Source organism: Scophthalmus maximus, chromosome 19 (genome assembly GCF_022379125.1).
Source record: "Scophthalmus maximus strain ysfricsl-2021 chromosome 19, ASM2237912v1, whole genome shotgun sequence".
Taxonomy (NCBI): Eukaryota; Metazoa; Chordata; class Actinopteri; order Pleuronectiformes; family Scophthalmidae; genus Scophthalmus; species Scophthalmus maximus.
This window is the reverse complement of record NC_061533.1, coordinates 15,950,507-15,972,796: the sequence shown is the minus strand read 5'-3', so window position 1 is coordinate 15,972,796 and position 22,290 is coordinate 15,950,507. Positions and strand designations below refer to the sequence as shown.

The 22,290-nt window shown below is 41.9% G+C and overlaps 1 protein-coding gene across 11 annotated transcripts in view; it reads left to right on the top strand.

Moving 5' to 3' along the window:
- The window catches only part of mctp1a (multiple C2 domains, transmembrane 1a), a 127,425-nt gene that overhangs the window by 37,672 nt on the left and 67,463 nt on the right, over positions 1-22,290 (top strand). For 10 of the 11 annotated variants that reach the window (XR_004794578.2, XR_004794577.2, XM_035640198.2 and 7 more), the window contains exons 2-4: positions 7,509-7,629; positions 20,260-20,402; positions 20,618-20,697. Coding sequence is in view for 9 of the 11 variants with exons in the window: in XM_035640198.2 (XP_035496091.2) it covers positions 7,509-7,629; positions 20,260-20,402; positions 20,618-20,697 (344 nt within the window). In the remaining 2 variants the exon portion in view is untranslated. Of the gene's footprint in view, positions 1-5,676; positions 5,696-7,508; positions 7,630-20,259; positions 20,403-20,617; positions 20,698-22,290 lie in introns of those variants that run through there. The other variant, XM_035640202.2, reaches the window with a different exon arrangement.

Sequence of the window (22,290 nt, the reverse complement as noted above, 5' to 3'; positions counted from 1 at the left end):
TTGTACTGTATACCAGTTGAGTGCTAAATAAGACTAGACAAGTGCAATGTAAACACAGTCCACTCACCATTTAGCTTTAAGTAAATGCAACTGGTCTGAATTCATTTAGTTCCTTGGGATTTTGGGATGGGTGTAGTGGAAGTTTTCCATACAGTAGATATCTGGGTGTCAGTCACATTGCAACTGGCTAAAATATAAATAAATTCTTCATGCCTTGTGTGAAAAAACCTCCATAAAAATACTAGAAATATGGTAATTTTTCTGCCAAATTGCCATTTATAATACAATTTTAATACATAATAGATCACAGTGTGCTTTCTGTGGTGATGCAAATGAGCCTTTATACGACACTCAAAAGAAAATTAAAGAATCACCCAGCATTTTACAACATCATGTTATTGACTGCAACATTTTTCACCCTACAGCATGGCATCAAAGAACCATAAATAAAACGCTAGACACAATTCTTGGACAGAAAAATGGATGGTCTGAGAGGATTTCATGTTGTAGAAGTGGCAGATGAATAGTGTTTTCTTTTTCAATTTTGGGAAGCAGGAAGTGGCATCTCTACTTACAGAAGGAGAACTTTCGTGATCTCCGTGTTAATGGGCGAAGCAGGAACAAGTTATTATTATGGAGGAAGGGAGGTGTGGAGCCTGGAAATGACCTGCCAGCGCTGTGAGAAAGGAGAGTCTGGCTCCCCACAGGGCTAAATACGGCCTTCCTCCTGCATAACGCTACTGTCAAGATATATAATACAGGTTGAGAAATATATGACTCTGGTTGAAGGCTAAGTTTTCTAAACAGTTTTGTTGTGAAATGTGAACTTTTATAAAACTCTCCCCATAGGCCATTTTTCACTTGTTTCATGCAGCAGCCAAGATCAGTCTCCAGTGCTCTTTCTAAAGATGGCAAAGCGAATCATAAAGTCAAATTTTCCCCAACACCATGAGGCATCGCCATTACCTGTGGGTGACGGATGTTTGAAGTGCTGATGAAAGACAGAAAAGTATTTTCTCTCTTGGCTGACATATTAACAGAAGAGAACAAGGGACCTGACGTTTTCCTGCTGCATGAGCTTCATTTATAAAATATTGAAAATATAATTCAAGCTTTCTAAATGTTTCTTGTCTCATGCTCAAAGATCAAAGGTCATGCATGTGCTGTGAGTGTGTCCCTGGTGAAGAGCCTCAGGAGCCTAATATTAGTGCTTGAAAAATTGAAACATTGCAGTAGGAGCTGCCAGACAATCCACTTTTCTGGGTTTGGTACTGTGGCTAAGAACTGGAGAGTCAGGAGCAAGATGCTGACTTTATAACAAACAGTTGTGGTAAAAGGGTCATGAATTTATTCATTACATTTGTAATGTAAAAAATATAAAATCCATGACCTCAACATCAAACCAAAGTTTTCTGCTACTTGTAATTTCGCTTTGTACTTAAACTCTTACTCTGTTCCGTGTGTGTGTGTGTGTGTGTGTGTGTGTGTGTGTGTGTGTGTGTGTGTGTGTGTGTGTGTGTGTGTGTGTGTGTGTGTGTGTGTGTGTGTGTGTGTGTGTGTGTGTGTGTGTGTGTGTGTGTGTGTGGAAACACAGTGGAACTTTACTAAGTGCTTTTCATGGCTTCGTGACATGTCTCAGAGCTGAACTGAGGCTCTGAACTGTGTATCCTCATAATGTGCAGCTCAGCCGTCTTGCGACCTCCCTCCTGGACTGTGAGCATCAGATGGTTTGCTCTGTGTCTGGATGCAGTCTGCCGGTGTGGAATATCCTGTTGAATATTTACTCTTTTCAGAAGCACAATACATCATCTCTCTCATTTATGGACGAAGGGTCAGCTCGCGTCACTGTGATTCACCTGATAACACTGCTTCTTCACCGACGCAAACATGGAGGAACAGAAAGAGCGTGCACACACACACACACACACACACACACTACAATGAAGGACCCTTTTTGTCCCATTAAAGTAGTGTGTAGTTAATGGAAAAGAGAATTGGTATTGATTCACATTTGAATGGATTCAGTTGGGATTCAGTCTGAAGGGTTTTCTGTGTGATGCTGAAGGCTCGTATCCACATACCCAGAGCACTCTCTCCACTGTGGTTCTCCAGGGAATATTTCATGTAAATGTTAAGTGCTGTGGTAGTTGAATCTCACTGGCTCAGTGCCACGTGGAGTAGTGGAGACACTTTCTTTCTGTATTTACACACACACGCAAAGTGCTAAATGTTATTTGTGATTCTATAAATAGAAACTTTTACATGTTTCTGTGGTGGCCAAGAGAGCTTAACGCACTTCAACTTGCATACAAATTAACAAAAACAAAAGCCAATTAAAGGAGACATATTGTGCCTTTTCAGTTTTTCCCTTTCCTATTGTGTCTAATACAGGTGTTTTGTGCATGTGATAGGCCAGAAAAGTAAAAGCCCAAAGTCCAGGAGAAAACAATGATAATACTTTTCAAGCAATAACCCAATCAAAATGATGAACTTGCATATAAACATACTATGTCTCCTTTAAGAAAAACCTCTTCACCAATTTGACAACAACGCACGGGCTTCAAATACGCACAACACAAACAAATAGAGAAATCCCCTGCAAGGAGCAGGGGTGACGATGGACACTGTTTCCAGAGGACACAAAAAAATGATGAACCCAACTGTTGTTGCATGTCCCAGTTGGGTTCATTACATCGTTGTGTCGCCTGAAAACATAGAGCTGTGTACTTTACTTGAAGGGAGTTGGCTGTTTTTGTGTATTTGTGTGTCACACCCCGACACTCACACTGCGGAGAAATTCTTGGCCAAATACACACTGACAAACACACGCTGTCTGTTGCTCTGGAAGGTCTCCTTCTTCCAGATTGTTTATTGCTGACTAGGTGAAAATGGCCTAAAAAGTGGGTTGTGGTAGCTTGTGTTTAGTTCTGTCAGCTGGAGTGGGATGGATATTGGCTGCCTTTCCTTTCTCTCTTCTCTTCTCCATTTCTTTCATTGTGAAAGTGTGTGTGGAATGTGTCCTTGGAGAGCGCGTCTCCTTCTTAAGTCTGCTGTGCCCAGTCTATTCCAAAAGGTGCACCAGTGAGATGGTTATTGAAAAATCTGTGTCTTTATGTTATTGCTGTTGGGATCCTCATTGGCTGATGTCCAGCATCAGCCACTTATGTTTGTGTTCAAACTTTTTGTCACTGGGAATTTTGAAGGAGAACAATAGACATTTGACCCAAGTAGAGTGATATCATTTTCTCATTGGTTCCCTTAAAAAAAGCGTTGCTTTTCATTTGTTGTAGTATTTCCTAGTGGATGAATCGCGGATGTTGTGATGAATAAAAAACCCGCAGAATGGAGATCTTTGCAACAATCTGTATTCACAAAACGTAATGCAGATGCTGACAACACAGGGCTCATATGGTAATTTAGTGGAACAGAAACAGGTTGCATTCATCTTTAACAATATATGCAACAACAACTAGGATAATTGGGAAACAAAATACGTGGAGATTTGTCAAAATCCTGCTCGTTTACATTTTTTCCTCTCGGATGAGAATGAATGACTACGTTTACCGTAGCTGCTCACAGAATAGCAATAGAAGATGCTGTTAGATCAATTAAGTTGGCCGACTATTTTCAGAGGATCCACTTGTTGCTGCGGGTGTCTCTCCCTCATCTTGTAGCAGGCCGTTTAGCTCTAGGCGACTCTCTTTTTTTTGTTCTCAGGGATTATCTGAAGCATAGACTATATTTGACAGTAACATTCACCTGCTAATTGGTGGTTTGCAGCCTCCGTAGCAGCAGGGTATTGGCGGAGTCGCTAATTGACTGCTGTTGAGAGGATTTGGATGGTTCCTCTGCTGGGATTAGTGGATGGCTTTTCAGATGAATGTGCATGACTTTATTTTTCTGCGGTCTTCAACTGTTACCTCCTGTAAGGAGGCGGCCCCTGAATTTGGTGTAAAGTGTAAAGTGATGAGGGACTAGTCGATTTCAAAATAAAAGCGTCACTGTAAAGCAGTAGACAATTCGAAAAATGTCGCACGTCTGTTCAACCCCCCAATTCACAGTAATATGTTAGCATTTTATAATTTGAATGTCTTCAACGTTTATGATGTGGAAGACGGCAGAAAAAATCAATCTGTTTTTTGTTAGAGACTCCTGTGGTTATAACCATGGTTATAAATCCTGGTGCCAATATTTATGACTCAAGCTGCTCATCCTGTTCCCTCAGCTCAGGAGCAGCTGCCTCCATACAGCAGTACAAATATCACTTTCATAAGTGAGTCTGGACATGCAACCTCAGTCTTTACCTGCTTGCCCTGTCCTTTCTGTAGAGTTGCAGCTCGGCAGCATGTCGGCCTATTATATCAGGTTGCTTGTCTCAGCAAAGATTTCATTGATCCCATCACGACTACTGACGCTCACTCAAACAGCCTGCGCTATCCGCAAATCCCTTTCAAATCCCATGCTTCCTATTATGTTTGTGTAAATCTGTGTGTGGATGTGCTTGTGTGGTATGTGGTGCTGTGTAGGATACGCACCATAAATACTGACATTTCAGAAGACATCACGTTGAAGATTCGGGAAGCAACAAACACGTGACCTGGCATTTTCTGTGGGCACAGTGCATCTGTCCATTTCCGTCTCCTTCCTAATTGCGGGGTGTTATGATGGGACCCAACCTGACATTGTGTTGCACTCTGTGTCTCTGTCACTGTCTGTTAATCATTTTTCATAGACAAAAGGGCTCAGTGTCACACGGTCAGAGACCCCTGCAGTTGTTGTCCACTTGCGTCTGTTGTATCCACACACAGTGACTTACACGCTCTGATAGGTTCATCTCATCCAAACACACGACTTCAACTCGGTCGCTCCCTGAATGTTCAAATTAGTTTTTCTTCAGATATTTGATGAGCTGCTGCACCTGCTTGCTTTCTAACAGATTACATTTTGGTTTTTCGATTTATTTCTGTTTTCTCTTTGCCCGGAGGATTGCCTCAATTTCTTTTTTCCCCTCGTTTCCCCGTTTTGCCTGGATGACATCAGCTGCTGTGAAGCAAAAGTTGTGCTGGGGTTGACTCCTCCACTGTAGTCCACACTATGCTCTCCATATACTGTTAAAATGTTGATATCTGTAATCATATATTCATGAGTTCTTAAGTTACTTTTCAGTTCACTTAACACAGTTATGATAATACCCTTGTGTCAGTGGGCTTCCAATACTAAAATACAGCTGTCTGAGTCAGTCCTTGTGTTATTTTAAGAACATTTTCCTCCTTTTTTTGTTGCCTTTTATGTTTCTGTTTAAATTAAGTTGATAATATAAGAGACAAATGTCTGCTGAGCTACTAATTCAAGCTCATTGGTAGACGTTTCTTGTATTCACCCTTCTCTAGTTCCTCATGCATAGAAAAAGATTATTCATCGCAGTCTCTGAAGGCAGCAACAAGGTAATTGCAATAATACGGTGAGACTACGTGGACCACAGTGTAATTATACTCACCATTATTAACCCGTAGCCTCAGTGCACGGCTGTCACTCAAGAATGGAAGAACAGTGCTGCAGCATCATTTTCCTCTGTTATATGCATTTTTATTTATTACTTATTTTTTACTTTGAAACCAATCACTGCATTCAATCCAAACCACTGCGCGGTGTAGCCTTCTTCCACAAGGACAATACTTTGCACTCTGTTTAAAAGGTATATAGCTTTTTGTAGTCTTTTTGTACATTTTGTAATATTTGCTACCTCTTCCCTTGTTGCCTTGACTCTTGCTGCTGCTGTATTTCCCCAGCGTGGGAATAATAAAGTTTTATCCGATCTTGGCTTCTATCGGCATTCCTCAACCAAGTAGTCTGTGCTATTTTAGCCTACAACATAGAAACCTTATCTTTAAAGCACCATCATACACAAACATATATGGCACACCTCCACCCTTATGACTGCAGGGACTTCAAAGTCACCAAAATAGGTCACGCTTGCTAAATAAACAAGACCTATTGGGTCATTTTATGTTTGACGTCAGTCAGACATTATTCTAGAGTGAAACAATGTAGCAGGTAACTTAATGGTAACCTAATGAAGGAAGTGTGCATTTTGATGAGGGGGTCTCCTTGTTGGTCGTCTTTCTCTCTTTCTTTTTCTACTCTACCCTACTCTTCTCTGGTGGGAGTTGCTCTTATGCCACAACCCCTTATTAAAAAAGATCAAACAAAAAATTGCTTGTGAATTTGTGACATTAATATCATCAAGTTTGTTGCATGTGCACTGCTGATTGTAGTTTCCCAGTGGTGCACTAGCCTTTTTCCCTCTCTTTTATGGTTATTCTTAGCCTCGCGTCAGAGTACGATAGCTGGGGAGACACGCGACAGGAGTGCCCACGCATGGATTGTCTAATGGGGAGGAGAGAAACGGGGGCGGGAGAAGCAGATGAGCAAGAGATGGAGAAAGTCAGTGAGCTTTGCATCGTAGCCTGGTTCATCATGCGGCTTTTCAAATGGGCTTCTACTTCCATGGGGAACCACGATTAGAGCCAGTGGGGATTCCCTGTCGGAGTGGAGTATAGCACTGACCTCAGGGCGACAGCAAGGCTAGATGACCCCTTCAAACCCCTGACACTCAGAAGCACCCCAGGGAGGTTGCATGCTTCCTGTCATTAGTTAACAGACTGCAGTGCACATGCAGCAAACTTGATGATATTAATCTGACAAATTCACAAGCAAATTTTTTGTTTGATCTTTTTTTTTTGATCTACTGAATGTAATTATTCAGAGTATCAGAGTTCAAATATCCTGAAAAATCATTACAAAATATATACATGCATTGTCTTTTAATATAAGACAATATACTTAATTGTTAAGTATTCACACATTGTTTGTGCACATAAATGTGTGTATCTGTGGAGACTGCCAACCCACAAACTGTGAAAAAGACCACCCTGTTTTCTTTTTGTGTGAGCTGGCTCAACCCTACAGCCTGGCTCCGATCAACTGGTTCAGATTCTCTCCCACTGTGATGTCACAGTTGGACTTTTCCAGTGAAGAGACGTGACATTTCCTACACATTTTGAAATCAGTTGACTAATCACAACAGACTGGGCCAGCTGGCCAATCAGAGCAGACTGGGTTTTACCGGGAGGAGGGGCTAAAAGAAATCCAGGCGTTTTATACAAGGGGTGAAAAGAACTGGAGCTGCAGGAGAATGGGCAGTATGAAGTACACTGATGCCTTCTCTGAACATTAGAGCACGTGAAACTTTTTTAAGTGGTCAACCAAATTTAAAGTATGAACCTGAATATGAGCATTATACATTATCTTTAACTATTGTTAAGCCCAACTTTTGTTAGTGTCTTTGTTGACTACACAGATCTCTCTTCTGTACTGTACATCTTCTTTTCCCTCCTTTCCTCCTGCAGAAGTGTCCTTTTCTTTCAACTGTCTTTATCCTCATAATAATGTCGCTGGAGTTATCTGGACTGGATAACTGACTGCACGTATCTAACTTCTCTCGACAGGGCATCAGCATAGTGGGGCCCAGTAATGCGGAGCCCACACCTCGTCCTCCAAGTCCAGCCATGTACCAGCTGGATGTCGTCCTGAAGAAAGGGAACAACCTGGCCATCCGCGATCGGACAGGTAGGAGCTCCGTCTCCTATTCTTCTGGTTCTCTCGACAGCATTGAAGTTTATGTCGAGAGACAGGGTGAAAATCCTCATCAAGCCCCTCTCTAGTCCACCAAATGAGACCTCCTCTATCCTGGACTCTGTCCACCTTTCACAATTGTTTTGTCACTGGCACATTGAGCGCAGCACCCAGGATGCTACGATCCTCAAATAATACAACTGCGTTAACCTTAGTTTCATTGTTAATACATATTCTATTTGTCTGCTATCTTTATATGCCTCTTTTCTCATTATAATATATTTTTTCTCTCTCATCTCCCTCCTCATGTATAAATCGCACGTCTCGTCCTCACAGCTCACTCCCTTTTCCACGTGTGAAGTGAGATACAATTACTAAGACTGATGCGGCACCTTCCCTGTGCATCTGGCCATGAAAAGAGCTCGGCTTTGGCTTAAGCTCAGACATTGTCACATTCAGAGCCTCGGGGGTCGACGCTTGTGTCATCTCCTCATTACGTCTGTGTAATGTGACTAAACCACACACTGCGAGTCTTGCCCTTTCCTATGCCCAGCGGGGTAGGCAATGTGATCGAGGCTTTTAGTTTATCGTCTCTTTTGTGAGAAATACTATACTACCAAATGTATTTAGTAATTAAAATCAGAGACCCCCAAAAGCGGCACTTCATAATGGTTGAAAGGAGTCTGTACAGCGTGTGTGGGTATGTTTATGTTCTGCCATCTTGAATTGTTGCTCTGTGTACCTCTTTCTCCCATTGCGGCGAGAAAATGAGTCTATCTACTCTTCCCCAGTGTAAAAGATGTTATCTCACATCAAACCTCTCTGATAAACAGTGTTTTTCGGCTCCTTCAGGGTTGAGATTTGGTTGTAGTTTTAAGCGAAGGACAGATTAAACTGTCTGGACAGACACAGCCCTTATAATGTGTTTGAGCAGTATGTAAGTGCACATGAGCAGGCAGTGCTTATGTCTTGGAACAAAAAAAGAAGCGAGGCGCCGCGACGGTGGTTCGAACAGTGACTGATGCCAAGGTCTCATTAGTGGTTGTAGCAGTCACAGAGACGACAAATCCAAATAAGACGCCCTGCTCTCTCTCGTACCTTTTGCCTCACTACCCGTCCACCTGGATAATGAGCAGTGAGGTGCAGAGCTCACCTGTCCTGTCCCGAGCCCATCGAAACGGCTCGTTACAGAGAGGAGGAGACATAGACATGTACAGCAGTTGATGCCGAATCGTGGAGAGCTTGGGTGCCAAATAAAAGTTGATACAGTTACAGAGATACAGTTTTGTTCTATTGATTCACCAAAAGCCCTGATATGAATTATGGATGATACAAATAGTTTCCTGTTTTGTCTGCAAAACATTTTGAAGTAAAAAAAACTTTGAAAAATACATCCGATTTCACATTTCATATCCAGCGAACCTGTGGGGGAAACTAAAAATATCTGTGCTGGAAGTAACATCTCAACACGCAGAGAGAGGTGCATGCTTAGCACTTCATTATTTCCCAAACTAGTGTGGCATCAAACCAACATTGCATTGATTATATGCAGTAGCCTGGAGCTTTTTGAATACGGTGATTGCCTGAAACATTCACCATAAAACATTGGAATTGTTTCTCTGACTAACTATATAGAATCATTTAAAAAAGTGATGCTGAAATCAACCTGCTCACTTTCTGTGGTCAAATAATAAGGACTTTTTCTGTCACATCGTAGTGGAATAATGAACAGGAAATTCTAATATCAGACACACAGACAGAATGGATAATGTTAAGGAGGCTAGTGGAGCTTTACAAGACGCCCACAAAAGCGCAGAGTTTTGTCTGACACAGAGGCTCGGATCCATGCATCGCTGTGATGTGCGCACCCAGAGACGAGGTTGATCAGACAGACGCAAACGAAGGAAGGAGAGGGACTCACAGTTCCACAGTTTGACGTCCATTCCCAGTGTCGTGACGGGAGCCGATTAGTGGTTGAATGAGGGAACAAGGGCAAGTAAGGATCAATTCAAGTTAAACTGGACCGGCACTCAAGGCTAATTGCCATGACAAATTTCCTCAATCTGACGAGATGAAAAGTGAATACAATTAATAAGCTTTAATAAAACCAACCTAGGAGCATCCACAATGGTAATAAAGTATTGGAAATAAAAAAATAAGAGTGTGACACATCATTCTGAGGGCGCTTGGTTATCATCTTTGCCACAATTTATTAGGGGTGATGTTGCTTCATCTATTTTGAATCTATTTTACTACGATCTAATGCAGGATTGAAAATCAACAGCAGATTCACTGAACCAAATGCAAAAACTATTGTTTACAGCAAGTCTGCAAAGTGCAGGAGAGGTAGCGAGAACCGTTTTACTTCTGCGAGCACTATATGAAGTTGTTGTCGCACGACGACACTATACGTTAACATTTTCCCTTATAGGATATCATCTGGTTTTACTCAATATCTTTACGTACCGTATTTTGCTTCTGCGTCCATGTTACTCAACCTCAAACACTCCAACCACTTACTTAAGACTCAATAAGAAATATAAGCCTTTATTGGCCAAAAATAAGCTTTTGCTCCAGCTGTCGTGTGCACTCACGCTCCTCATAAAACATCTCCTGCCCTTGTTGCACCCTCTTTCACTGACTTGCGTTTGGGCTGAGCATGCAGGTGCTGTCAGTTGAAGTCTGACAGGGTTGACGTTGATTGTGGGCCACAGACACAGTGCAGGCATTGGCGTTATATATATTATATATAATATATATTATATTTTTTATATTTTAAAAAAATATACTGTGTGTCACCCAACGATGCCTTCGTACTATTCTTCACCCTTCTGTAGCTTTTGCTGAGTGAGAACACTGATGACATTTCTCAGACTTTGCAGATTCACTTACCTATTCTTTCGCCTCCTCTACCCCATTTGCATTCAAACAGTTTATCTTACATTTAAAGGGGAAGATTGTTAAGTGCTCTGTATACCGTATGCATAGTTAACCCCTTTGACAGTTTGTCACCGGGAGAGTCGGCCATTACTGTGACATGGTTTGACTTTTTGGCAGGAAAACAACAACACACATTTGAATTGAATGAAAGAGGTAGACATCATACAGATAGTTGCAGATAGTGCACAGTGGTTGTATGGAGGTACATTTTGTAGGGAACGTGCCTCGACCTTGATGATGTGGTTTCCCATCTAATCCTGCTTCTGTTCATTCAACACCTGCCCCTGATGATATTATATGGAATTCATTCTGCAGGAAGATAGACATTAAAAGCATTGGAAGAGGGAGCAGGAGTGAAAGCTAAATGGTAATTTCCATCATGAACCACAAAAGCATAACGTTTCATGGTCATTGTTCTGCCCGAGTAAATTCTTCCCATCCAAATACAACATGCTTTGAATTCCTCCATATCCTACATAGGTAACACCCCGTCGTTTCCCCCGGGGGCCCAACACTGTCTTAGCTGTCACAGACGAAGAAGTGCCCATGATGAGGGGAAGCTCTGTCTCCTTGTAGGTGATCTCGGATGAAAACACTCTTTCCATCTCTCTCCACCCCAACTTCCCTGTGGGTGAGGCACCACAAGGTGAAAGCTTGTCTCTTGTCCAAGACCTGACACGACTTCACCCCTTCCCATCTTGCATTACCGCTGAGTGTGTGGGCGTCAGAGGATGTAGAGGATAAATGAATTCCTGAGTCCTTCATGTTGTGTATTTTGATGCAAATCTTTACTTCGCAGTCTCTGAAGCTCAGCGGAGTAGTCTCCTGGTGCCCAATTCTACCGCCAAACTATTCCTGCTGCTGTACACTTCTTGCTTTGCATGTAATGAATAACAATTATTCAAATGCAGCAGGTGCAAGTTGTAGTGCACAATGTTCACTGTACTGCATTGCAGGGATAGTTTAATTTTACCTGAATGCCGAATATTACATCTCTTTAAATGGTTATTCTATTCAACCAAGATCAAAAAGATGGATATTAGTATTTGCCTGTGCTGCAAATTTTATTTAAAATACTTTTCCTTTAATAATCATAATCATAATGGTGAACAAGTGTATACTTGGCCTGAATGGGCGAATGTTTCTACACCATTTAGACTATTGGACAAAATTTAGTCCCAAATTTTCCCACAACTTTATATACTGAATATATATTGCTGCAAAACTGATATGTATTAATAATAAATCTAATTGTAATTTGTCTGTAAGTAGTGCAGCACTGATTCCTACTGTAATTTAATCCCACTGAGACAAAGTAATGACTAGCTAGATGTTGCAGTCTTTGTTATTTGCAAAGTGTGTGTGTGTGTGTGTGTGTGTGTGTGTGTGTGTGTGTGTGTGTGTGTGTGTGTGTGTGTGTGTGTGTGTGTGTGTGTGTGTGTGTGTGTGTGTGTGTGTGTGTGTGTGTGTGTGTGTGTGTGTGTGTGTGTGTGTGTTATGGACTAATATCAATGCTGAGGTTTACAGTAATAACTTGTCAGTGTACAACTAAGACAGGTGAGACTTCAGTGAGCCTTATTATCTTGTCTGCCGCACAACAGTTTCTTAAAATAAAATCAACCGAGAGGCAGAGCTTGACACCCCTGTCGGTGTGTCGCCACTTATTTTATTTCAAGTCCCCTTCGTTTTTTTCTCGTCTGCCGTGGTATTCTCTCACATGCTGCGCACTTTTCTGCTTCATCTTCAGTCTGTGCTCATTCAGCTCGGCTGTAATTTGCAAGAGCTCTCACTGTTAAGATATCTCACGCCTTTGCATCGTAATTACAGCAAGATGATGTTGCACATTTGCGGAGTTTCATTTGGGGTAAACGTCATTGGAAAACCGGAAAGTAAACTCATCTCAGTGTAACGCAGCAAGAGGCAGAGGCATACAAGTGTGTGATTGTAGGTAATTGTAAGGAGGCAGGCTCTTAACCCATCTGTCAGCATCCCATGATGGAGTTTCTTGTTTTTGCTGCCTTCCCCAATACGTTCTCTTGAGCAGATGGCATTCTGGGTAATAAGAATCCCCAGAGCTGCAACCATCCGTCAGCCCTGACACTACACATAGGCCAGGGACGTACACACACACACACACACACACACTAACACACACACACACACACTCAACTTGCTGCCGCGCAAATTGCCAACAATCTGCGGCGTGAGGCAGTTAAAGGTTTGCAGCATGAGCATGACTGAGGGTTTTATGGGCAGCTTTACTGCACTTTTCTCCTCTCCTGTTCTCACATCTCCTGACAAGCATCAGTGAGCTTCCTCCATGTCCTTCGAAATAACAGAGTTTTTGACAGGCGGTGTGTTGGCCAACTCTGAATACGTCCTCCTGCACTGTATATCAGTGATGCAGTGTGACTCGCAAGAAGAAACACAAATGTACAGAACGACTGCTGGATAATAGGTCAATACTGAGATCAACATGGTGCCATTTTTAGCGGGGTAGTGAAATATAGTCCTTTCTTCTAGGAGATAGTCGGGCACCTTTTTCTTCCTTCATTTCTTTAGATGTCTCTCTGTGCAGTTTATAGATTTTTGCTGAATTGGTGGTTTAGCTCGATGTAGTTGTTTGTAACGTTATATTCCACCCGTGCTTTTTTCCAATTGTCTGACATGAAAGAGGGCTCTTATTTTGAAGTGCACTGCGAAGGCAACAAAGCATGTATAGGAAGTGTATTACATGTTTAGTATACAACACCTCCAGTACTGTATGTCTCTTATTTAATTTATCTGTTACTGTACAATGTGAATTCAACTTGTTTTGATTGTTTAGTTTAGTTTTGCAAAGTGGTTTGAGTTCGTGAAAAGCGCTATGAAAATAAATGCATGAACAACATGTGTTGATGTACATTAATGCGTTGCAGTACAGTATGTGCTCTGTGTAGCGTCTGATCTGACATTGCTGTGTCGAAAGTGAATCTCCAGCATAATCTATTATTTTCAGTGAATATTGTGAGGGAAACTAAACGACTGGGCTGTGAACTAAAAACAACACTGATTTTCAGACTGACATTCTGCATTATTGATGGTTTCATTATCAGCAGGCTATCATCCATATTCAATGTATTATTTTGGTTTGTCAAAATGTTATCAGCAGGTGTCAGGTTAAAAAAAAGACACTTTACTCTAGTTGCCATTATATTTTTCCACATTTCACCAGTAAGGAAATGGTTTTGTTTTTTCCTAATCTAAGGTCAGTGTGTGTAGATCTGCTCCTGTTATTTTCTTCCCAGAACATTTCCATACCATCATGACTTGTGTTCCGTTTTTTTTTTTTTTTTACGACATGTTAATGTTATATTAACAACAGCAACCATACCGCTCAGGGCATGTTTGACGACAGAAACCTACTGTAATATCCAAAGCAGTGAGATAATACGTATGATACGTATTTTTAGAACTATCCTCTGTAGACATGTAATTACCTCCTGATATACTATCAGTGAATAATTCAGAACCATTTTCCTGCCGTGTACTGACACGGAAAGCTATTGATCATGAGGGTGTAGCGAGAATCTACAGATTTATGGGAATAATCTGGGAAGCGGATTCATTTGCATATCAATGTGAAGCCACAGAAAATGACTTTTAATTTTAGAGATTCGCAGCTAATCACAACCTTCTGTCGCCATTATCTCTCACCCTGCAGTCACTAACAAGCAGCTTTCATTTTGTTGTTATGAAGACTTGACCATGACACTTTACCAAGTGGATCTGAATCAGTCTGGACTTGACCTTATTAGGACATTTAAACTGCAGCGGTCTCCTCTCCGCAGCATATATATCTAACAACTGTCTGCCCGGGGGGCTGCACTGTCTCAGTCAGAGAGAAGTCATCTGTTGTTTTCACAGAATTCTTTTATTTTTATCCAAGGTCAGGGCCTAAATGTTTGACTGTACTGTAATGAGTTCTGTCTTTTTTTAATTTCCCCGCTACTACCACTCGGTAAAAGTATGGAGACAATTGTTTTGGCTTCAAATGTATGTTTTTGTTCATGTCACTGAACACGCCAAAGCCATTTGTACCTGTCCTTGTTTGGACTAGTTGCTGCATATGTATGTGTGTGAGGGACATAGCAGCGTAGTAGTATGGATATAAAGAGTGAGGGAGCAGCGTGGCGCTTTTATCAATGGCTGTAGCAGTTGCACAAAAGTATTCACCTCCCTTTATGTGTAAAATAAATCCATCCTCAGTCGCTGCTCAGTGGTTCGTCTGGAGCGCGGGGGGAGACATACAGTACACTAATCCCAGCGATGCTCTGGCATTTAAATGGAATCATGAACATTGATTAACTGTTCACAATTGTCAGCTCAGCCCTATAATGACTGTTACTTCAGCTGATGGTTATGAAGTCTTCACAAGCCTTTATGGACTAGTTCACTTGACTGTGAAAAGACCGTGAACAGTTAATGTTTAGCCTTTATTGAGGACAATTTGATATATCACTAACAAAGATCAGTAGCCAACAAAAACTGTTCAAATAATAGTGAAGAAAAGACTAAATTAAATGACATACCACTATATATATTAACATGTTACTGTTGCTATATTTACCCTCAACGTGGAGTGACAGCGGTTGGAGACGCTGCATTCCCTGTAATGAATTAGTTGCCGCTCATTTAACAATGTCAAGTGGTAATATATAACTATAATGTTGTAATTGTACATTCATATTACCTGGTGTGTCAGTTGCAATTTCCCTGCGAAAGCAACACACTGGAACAGCATAGAACTTTAAAACGAGATGCTCCGTCATTTTTCCAATGGTGCGGATTTTGCAAATCTTATTTTCATTTTCCCCCGAGGCAAACCGTGCATCCCGATGTGCGAGCAGGCGGCAGGATGATACGGCGAGAATATGTCGATGCCATAACTTTTCTGCAGCTACCTATGGCAGAGAAGAAATCAACTGGAAGTTAGTGTGTCGAGGCTTAATAATGCAATTTGGTTTTAGAGAGCTGGAGGGGAGTGAAAGAAAACAAAACAAAATGAAAGGAGATGAGGATAGAGAGGAGGATGCTGTATGGAGGAGGGACAGATGGAGGGGAGAGTAATGAGAGCAGCAAAAGAGGTTGAGACTTCAAACCAGATTTGGCAAATTAGATTTAGTCCAGTGCAAAAATAAATAAATAAATGAATAAATGAAAGCTACTATAAATGAATACATAGAGTAGAGAAGGGAGGAATTTTACTCTTCTCTTGGGTGAGCGTGCTGAGGATGGACTCACTGCCTCCCACTGGTGAAGGCTCGTATGTTGCTTCAGCAAAATATGATCATGCATATTGATACATTTGCAGATAAGATCATTATGCATATTGCAACAAATATAACACCATTAGTATCAACATTTTCTATAGTGTGATGTCTAACTGTGTATCCATAAGTGTTAGCAGCCTACCATTATTTTTCTAACGCAGAACCTCCAGTTATCAATCCTGAGTCCTTTACCTGCACTGATGTATTCAGGATATTGGATCTATGGTTAATTAGGTCAAATCATTGTGCACAATCCCTCAAGGTGACTCAGCACATATTACACATGTTGTAGTAAATGCATTAGCATCTCAAATGTACAGTGTATGTATTTACAGACATTGCTACCTTACACGTGAATACACTTACTGTAACCATAGACTGTGTATAAAAATGGTGGTTGTCACCTGGTGCAGAAAGTGAAGCCTGTATTCTCTGGAATGACCAGCAGAGGGCGATTACCTGGTGGCAAAAAGTCATATACAGTAGTAGTCAGTTAATATAGAAGTCTATGAGAAAATGACTCTTGTTTCATAATGTCAGTAATCAAGTTTATGATCTCAATCTCTTGTTTCAAATCCTCCTCGTGCAGCGTGGTTTATTTTGTAAATGACGGTCTCATTTGAAATGAATTGACAATAAGACACTGTATGCATTTGCGCATGGACACCGTGTGATTGACAGCTAGTTAGTGCTGAGATGCTAATCTCGAGGCTTCAAGACGGCAGTTCCCGAACCAATGTATTTTGTAAATGTTAAAGGGACAGTAAGTGATTTTGGAGAAAACTACAGTAGCCTGCGGACTGTGAGGAAATATTTACCCATTTTTACAATACGTGCTTTTGTTTAAAATCGCTTACTGCGCCTTTAATGCCTGTTTGCAAGGTGATGGACGGTTTTGTGAGCGGTGGCTCTTGTTTACATCAGGATCAAGGGGCACGCTGTTGCTCTCTCAGGTGTCTGGCAGGGCTGTTGGCTCACTGGCCGACAGACGCACTGAGCAGTATTTTTATATACGCCCATTCGGTGTTCAGGGGAGATAAATGTGTGGCGGGTTATGTTTTCAGCTGCCTGTCAGGGAGATGGAGAGTGGCTATCAGAGACAAGACTATCAGGGGCTTTTAGGTCTGCCTATGTGCAGACGCCCACGTTCACCTGCTGAGTGTCCTCTCTTCCACACATTCGTTTCTACTCTCAGCCTCTACTATGGTATTTAGTGGTCGCTTTCAACAGCATCACAGAAGAGTAATAAGTTGACACCTTTATATAAACCACTCGGTGTCTAATTGTGTTCTTGGCAAATTCCCCTTCATGCACTTGCTCAGCCACCCACTTGTCTTTGGCCCCAGTTAGCTGTTCCAGAAGGAGATTAGGGCGACGTCTATGTCTTCTATATCAGAATTCGAGGAGCTCCTTTCTTGTTCGAACAATGGCTCTCACAGAAAAGCGCCTGTTACAGATACAGGGTTTACTCTGTTTGACTCTGCTAAATGCAACATAATGTTTACCTTACAACCTGGGATAATCCAGGTTAGTCACAGGACACGGGAAACCATAGCAGCAGTTTTATTTCAGCATGGTTTCAGCGCTGCCCTTGTGCTTGTGTGTCTTCAGACCAATTAAAACACATTTGTGTACTTGAACGTCTACATGAAGATTGACTGTATTTTTATTGGAGTGGAAACACGACTGTTGTCTGAACAGGCTGGTGAGGAGGGATTTGTCCTACTACATTGGATTAACTTTCAAATTCATAGATACATCTTCTAAACCCTACTCACAACTTTTCAAAGATTATTTTTGTGAATGTGTTTTACCCCACAAGCATCAGCACACGCGCCACTCAATCGCAGAAAAAATGAGAAAACTGCTTCTAATTTCATGCTGCACCGACTTACCTTCGCCAGTTTATCAGTGGGGGACACTCATTCTCTGCTCACCAAGCACTTCCATTTCACAGACAAACATCTAGGGTCCACCAGTCCATTAAACTCACTGCCCTGAACCCCAACTCGTTTCAGACACTCACGTCAACCACTAGCTACTCTTCTAAAGCGCATTGATCTCGTGCTTATTGATCTATGCACCCACCAGCCCTCGTATTCAACATTAACATTTACTTTCCTTCTCAATGGTCTTACCCTAACTGTGGGAAGACTTAACGAATTTGATGTTGATGTCGTACATTGGTGGTGGTTGATTTCACAGAAAGCACCTCAGTCAGCCCTCCGTTGCCGTACCCACGCTGACTCATATCCGTCCACCACCCACTTACACCATCACCAGCCTTTTCCATTTCATACTTTTTTGGCTCGTGCGTGTTTATGGCACCATAAAGCTGGCACTGTGGGATGCAGAGAGTCTGAGCCAGTGAGTGTCTGGGGAATATCAACCCAGTGGGGGGCACACACACACACACACACACACAGAGAGAGAGACAGAGCGATAGACAGAGTTAGTGCAGTTTTAGAGATTGGTGCCTTTTGGCTCCATGATGCAGTAAGTGACCATTTGTCTTGTAGTTCATTAAGTATCGTCTCATGATAATTTACAGCAAATTTCACCTCTTTTTCCCCTAATTGATTTCAAGCTTGTATTTGCAGAATCCCGCATTGTCTTATGTATTTACCATTCCACTACAGAAACACCATCCCTGACACTAGTTCTACCACCACTTCCTTTTTCTACTCCGCTCATCCGGTCCTCTCGCTGCAGCTGTCCTGCAGTGATGTGTCAAGGGGCGACGGTGCGCGCAGCGGGTGTGTGTCTGTGTGTTGCCTGAGGTTGTTTGAATGTGACGAGATTGACATCTTTCTTTTTCCCAACAGGCCAGTGTTGGTGCAGATTTTCGCTGCTCTCACATTAAAGCTCACTGGCATCTGGGAAACGCATCGTCAAGTTTTTTAATCAGACAAACCAGACTTTATGTATTTGTGTTTAATGTTGTCTACACTGTGCATTGAATACACACACAACTTCTTGTGATGATCACATAAGCCTGGCCTCTAATAAGCATCAGTGAAGTCATTGTGCGAGAGTCCGATATTTAATGGCCTTCCCTTGCTAATGATCATGAGCACGTGCACACAGCGTGCACACAGCGTGCACACAGAGCGCTCTGCCTTTCATCAACGGGCGTCCTCACTGTCAGTCTTGTGTTGGGCGGGTTGATGTGTGTAGACGTTTTGTCTACAACAAATCTGCTGCTAAACAGGAGAAAGAAGGGATAAGCATACTACGTTAAACAATAAATTTCAGGAATGGTTTGTTTCTTCACCGCTTTCCAAGATAATGCACATTATATTGTATTGTGTAGATTCATATTTACTTAAATGTATGTTTTATTATGCAGAAATACTGGCAGAAAGGATAAACCTTTGTGACTTTGTTTAAACTGTGCGTGAGAGTGAGAACTATTTGATAATCGGATCACCTTCATTCTCCTGTGATTTGCTTGGTAATCACTTTGGTCACAGTGGATGACGACATGACACTGATTTGAGTCAGGAACAGCACAAACAAACCGATCAGTCCGCGGGACTTTGGGGGCGAGACAAGGGCAAGACCGGACCACAACACTGTACTCTTTTAGCGTGCAGCATTTTAGCAGTTGCAAGCCAGATTAGACTCAAACTATTTGGAGGACATCTTCACAAATTGGAAGTTATGTCGGAGGCTTGACTTTTTCCACATGCTGCTTGATTTTTATGAAACTTTCAAGCCAATATCATATAGTCACTTGTCACATGTTGATGCACAATGAACAATGTGTATTATTTCTTATTTCACTGGCTACAGGGATTTTGGTGGTTATGCCTGTAAATGTAAAAATGTCCATATGCCTTTGTACTGCAGTCATATCATGACATGAGAGTTCACATACAGTACAAGTTGTACATTTGAATAACCGGCCATGTACAGCTAATGTAAAAAAAATCATATGTACAACTTACTTGCAAATAAGGTATTTGTGTTTACATTGACCCTATGCATTAAAGATGAGATGTTTGATTCGCGTTCCTGAAAATGCTTGTTGTAGCGTTCATTGATTCCACCAACATCATCTACTTAAATAAAATGTAAATCAATGGCGCCACCTACTGGTTAAACAGAGTCTGTGCGGGACATGAGCGGTGAAGCTTCCGATCGAACATTAAAATGTTGGCGATCGTATGACATGTCTTGTGACCGTTTGCATAAATTGTGCAAAAACATGATTTGTGTTCTTGGAAAATCTAATATGATTACTCAATAACAAGCCGAAGAAAGTTACACTGCTTACACTTCAATCTGATCACTTATTATTGCTGTAGCCTTCTCAGTCATATTATTTACCGTTATCCCCCCACGTGATTTCACGCTCTCTCCCCTGCAGGGACCAGTGATCCGTATGTGAAGTTCAAGATTGCAGGGAAGGAGGTGTTCAGAAGCAAGACCATCCATAAGAACCTGAACCCGGTGTGGGACGAGAGAGCGAGCCTCCATGTGGAAACCCTGAGGGACCCGCTGTATGTCAAGGTACAGCGGATAAGTGCTTCACCCTTCGTCCTGCTCTAATAAAAACTGCTGCGTTATTTCAAATGACTTCCTTAATGAACATTAACTCTCTATGAAACCGTCAGTGTCAGTTATGATTAGTCGGTGTGAAAATAAGGGACAGACCACATGCAGCGTTGTGTTGTGTTGACATTCCTCTGTTGACAGTTGCTGTTCTGCATATTGTCTCTTTGTAGGTTTTCGACTATGACTTTGGACTACAGGACGATTTCATGGGCTCGGCGTACCTCCACCTGGAGTCACTGGAACATCAGAGGTCTCTTCTGCCTTCTTTTTTAAAATTTTATTACACATCCTCAGTCCCCTGCCCACATTGACAAAACTCCTCCTGTACTCTTTGTCCCCACCGATTTGCCATACTGTCCCCCAATAATAGGCATGTTCCGGAGAAGATGACGTGTCAAAAGGCGGTGAGGTTATCGGTTAGAATAAATCTCTGCCTTTCTTTTCCTGCAGTCGTTTGATCAAATACAGTCTGTGGGCCCCCTCTAGTGGCAGTCTTTGGCAACTCGCCTCAAGCCTCAGTTGCATAACAGGGCTAAGTTGGGTGTTGTTTGTACCGACAAGTATATGGAATTCAATAAGTGTATGGGAAGTTCATATTTTCTTTCAAGCAGAAACACATTCTTAATTACCCCGTGAGTTTACACTTCCAGTAAGGTACAGGATGGGTGGAGTTACATTATGCTAAGAATAGGCCGTTATTATAATAATAATAATAATAAATGTCAACACTAGCGATGACTCCAGTCTACTCTAGTGTCCCGGTGAGCCACGAGTGAGACTGTCAGTCATCATGCTCAGCAGACGACATTTGGGCTTTTCATAGCAGGAAAGGCGCAGGTGTAGTTTGAAAGCGAGCGCCATCCATTTAGCAGAGCTAGTTCCAGGGCCCATGCTGGCTCCCTGTCACGGCTCACTAGGACATTTGATGGAGCTGAGCCATCGTTTACGTCTGTCTCACCAGTGCTTTTCCATGAAAAATGAAATGCCTATCATGAATTATGTTAGGCATTTAACATTATTCATGTGAAATGCCTTACATTTAGATGTTAGGCATTGTAATGAGGCTTCATTACAAATTATTGTAATGAACATTTATATCGGAAGACATTCGTTAATGAGCTGTGTTTTAAATTATTAAGACAATCACTGCTGATCAGACCTAGATTAGTTTCACATTGCATTTAACCACATTACTGTAGCACCATTTACCTTTTATAACTTTTGCTGCAGTGTTTTTTTTGCTGTCGTTTTTTTCAACCAGTTAATCAACTTTAGAGTGAAAGCGGTTTACAATATCTTGTGGCACGAGTTTTGGCGGAGGCCACCCATCTGGGTTACATTTGTTTTAGGGAATATCATTTTAAACTCAGATTCTAGAGCGGGTCTAAACTCTCACTAATTTCCCTATATGCATAATTCAAGACTGTTAAGGGTAGTTAGAAGGGGGGGGGGGGCAGAATATAGTGGGGCAGTTTATCTTAGTGCTCCACATCCATCTTGTCAGACTGGATCTGATTAAATATGCGTATTCACTTTATGTTAAGATGGGTCTGGACCGTGGAATCCCTGCCCTGCATGCATATAAATGTACAGTAGTCATGTATTAACCTACAACACTTGACAGAAAATGGTCACACCTTTCACCCCAGCCCCTACCACTCCGCTCTGCAACTGCCAAATGGCTTGCCATGCCCTCACTGCGAGGGGTGGGCAGCCACCGCTCATCCAAATCCCGTCTGTTTTCTGTCCATGCTGGAAGGAGCTCCCCATTGACATCAGGACAGCAGAATCCCTTCAATGCTTCCGTCGCAGACTGAAAACTCACCTGTTCAGACTGCACCTC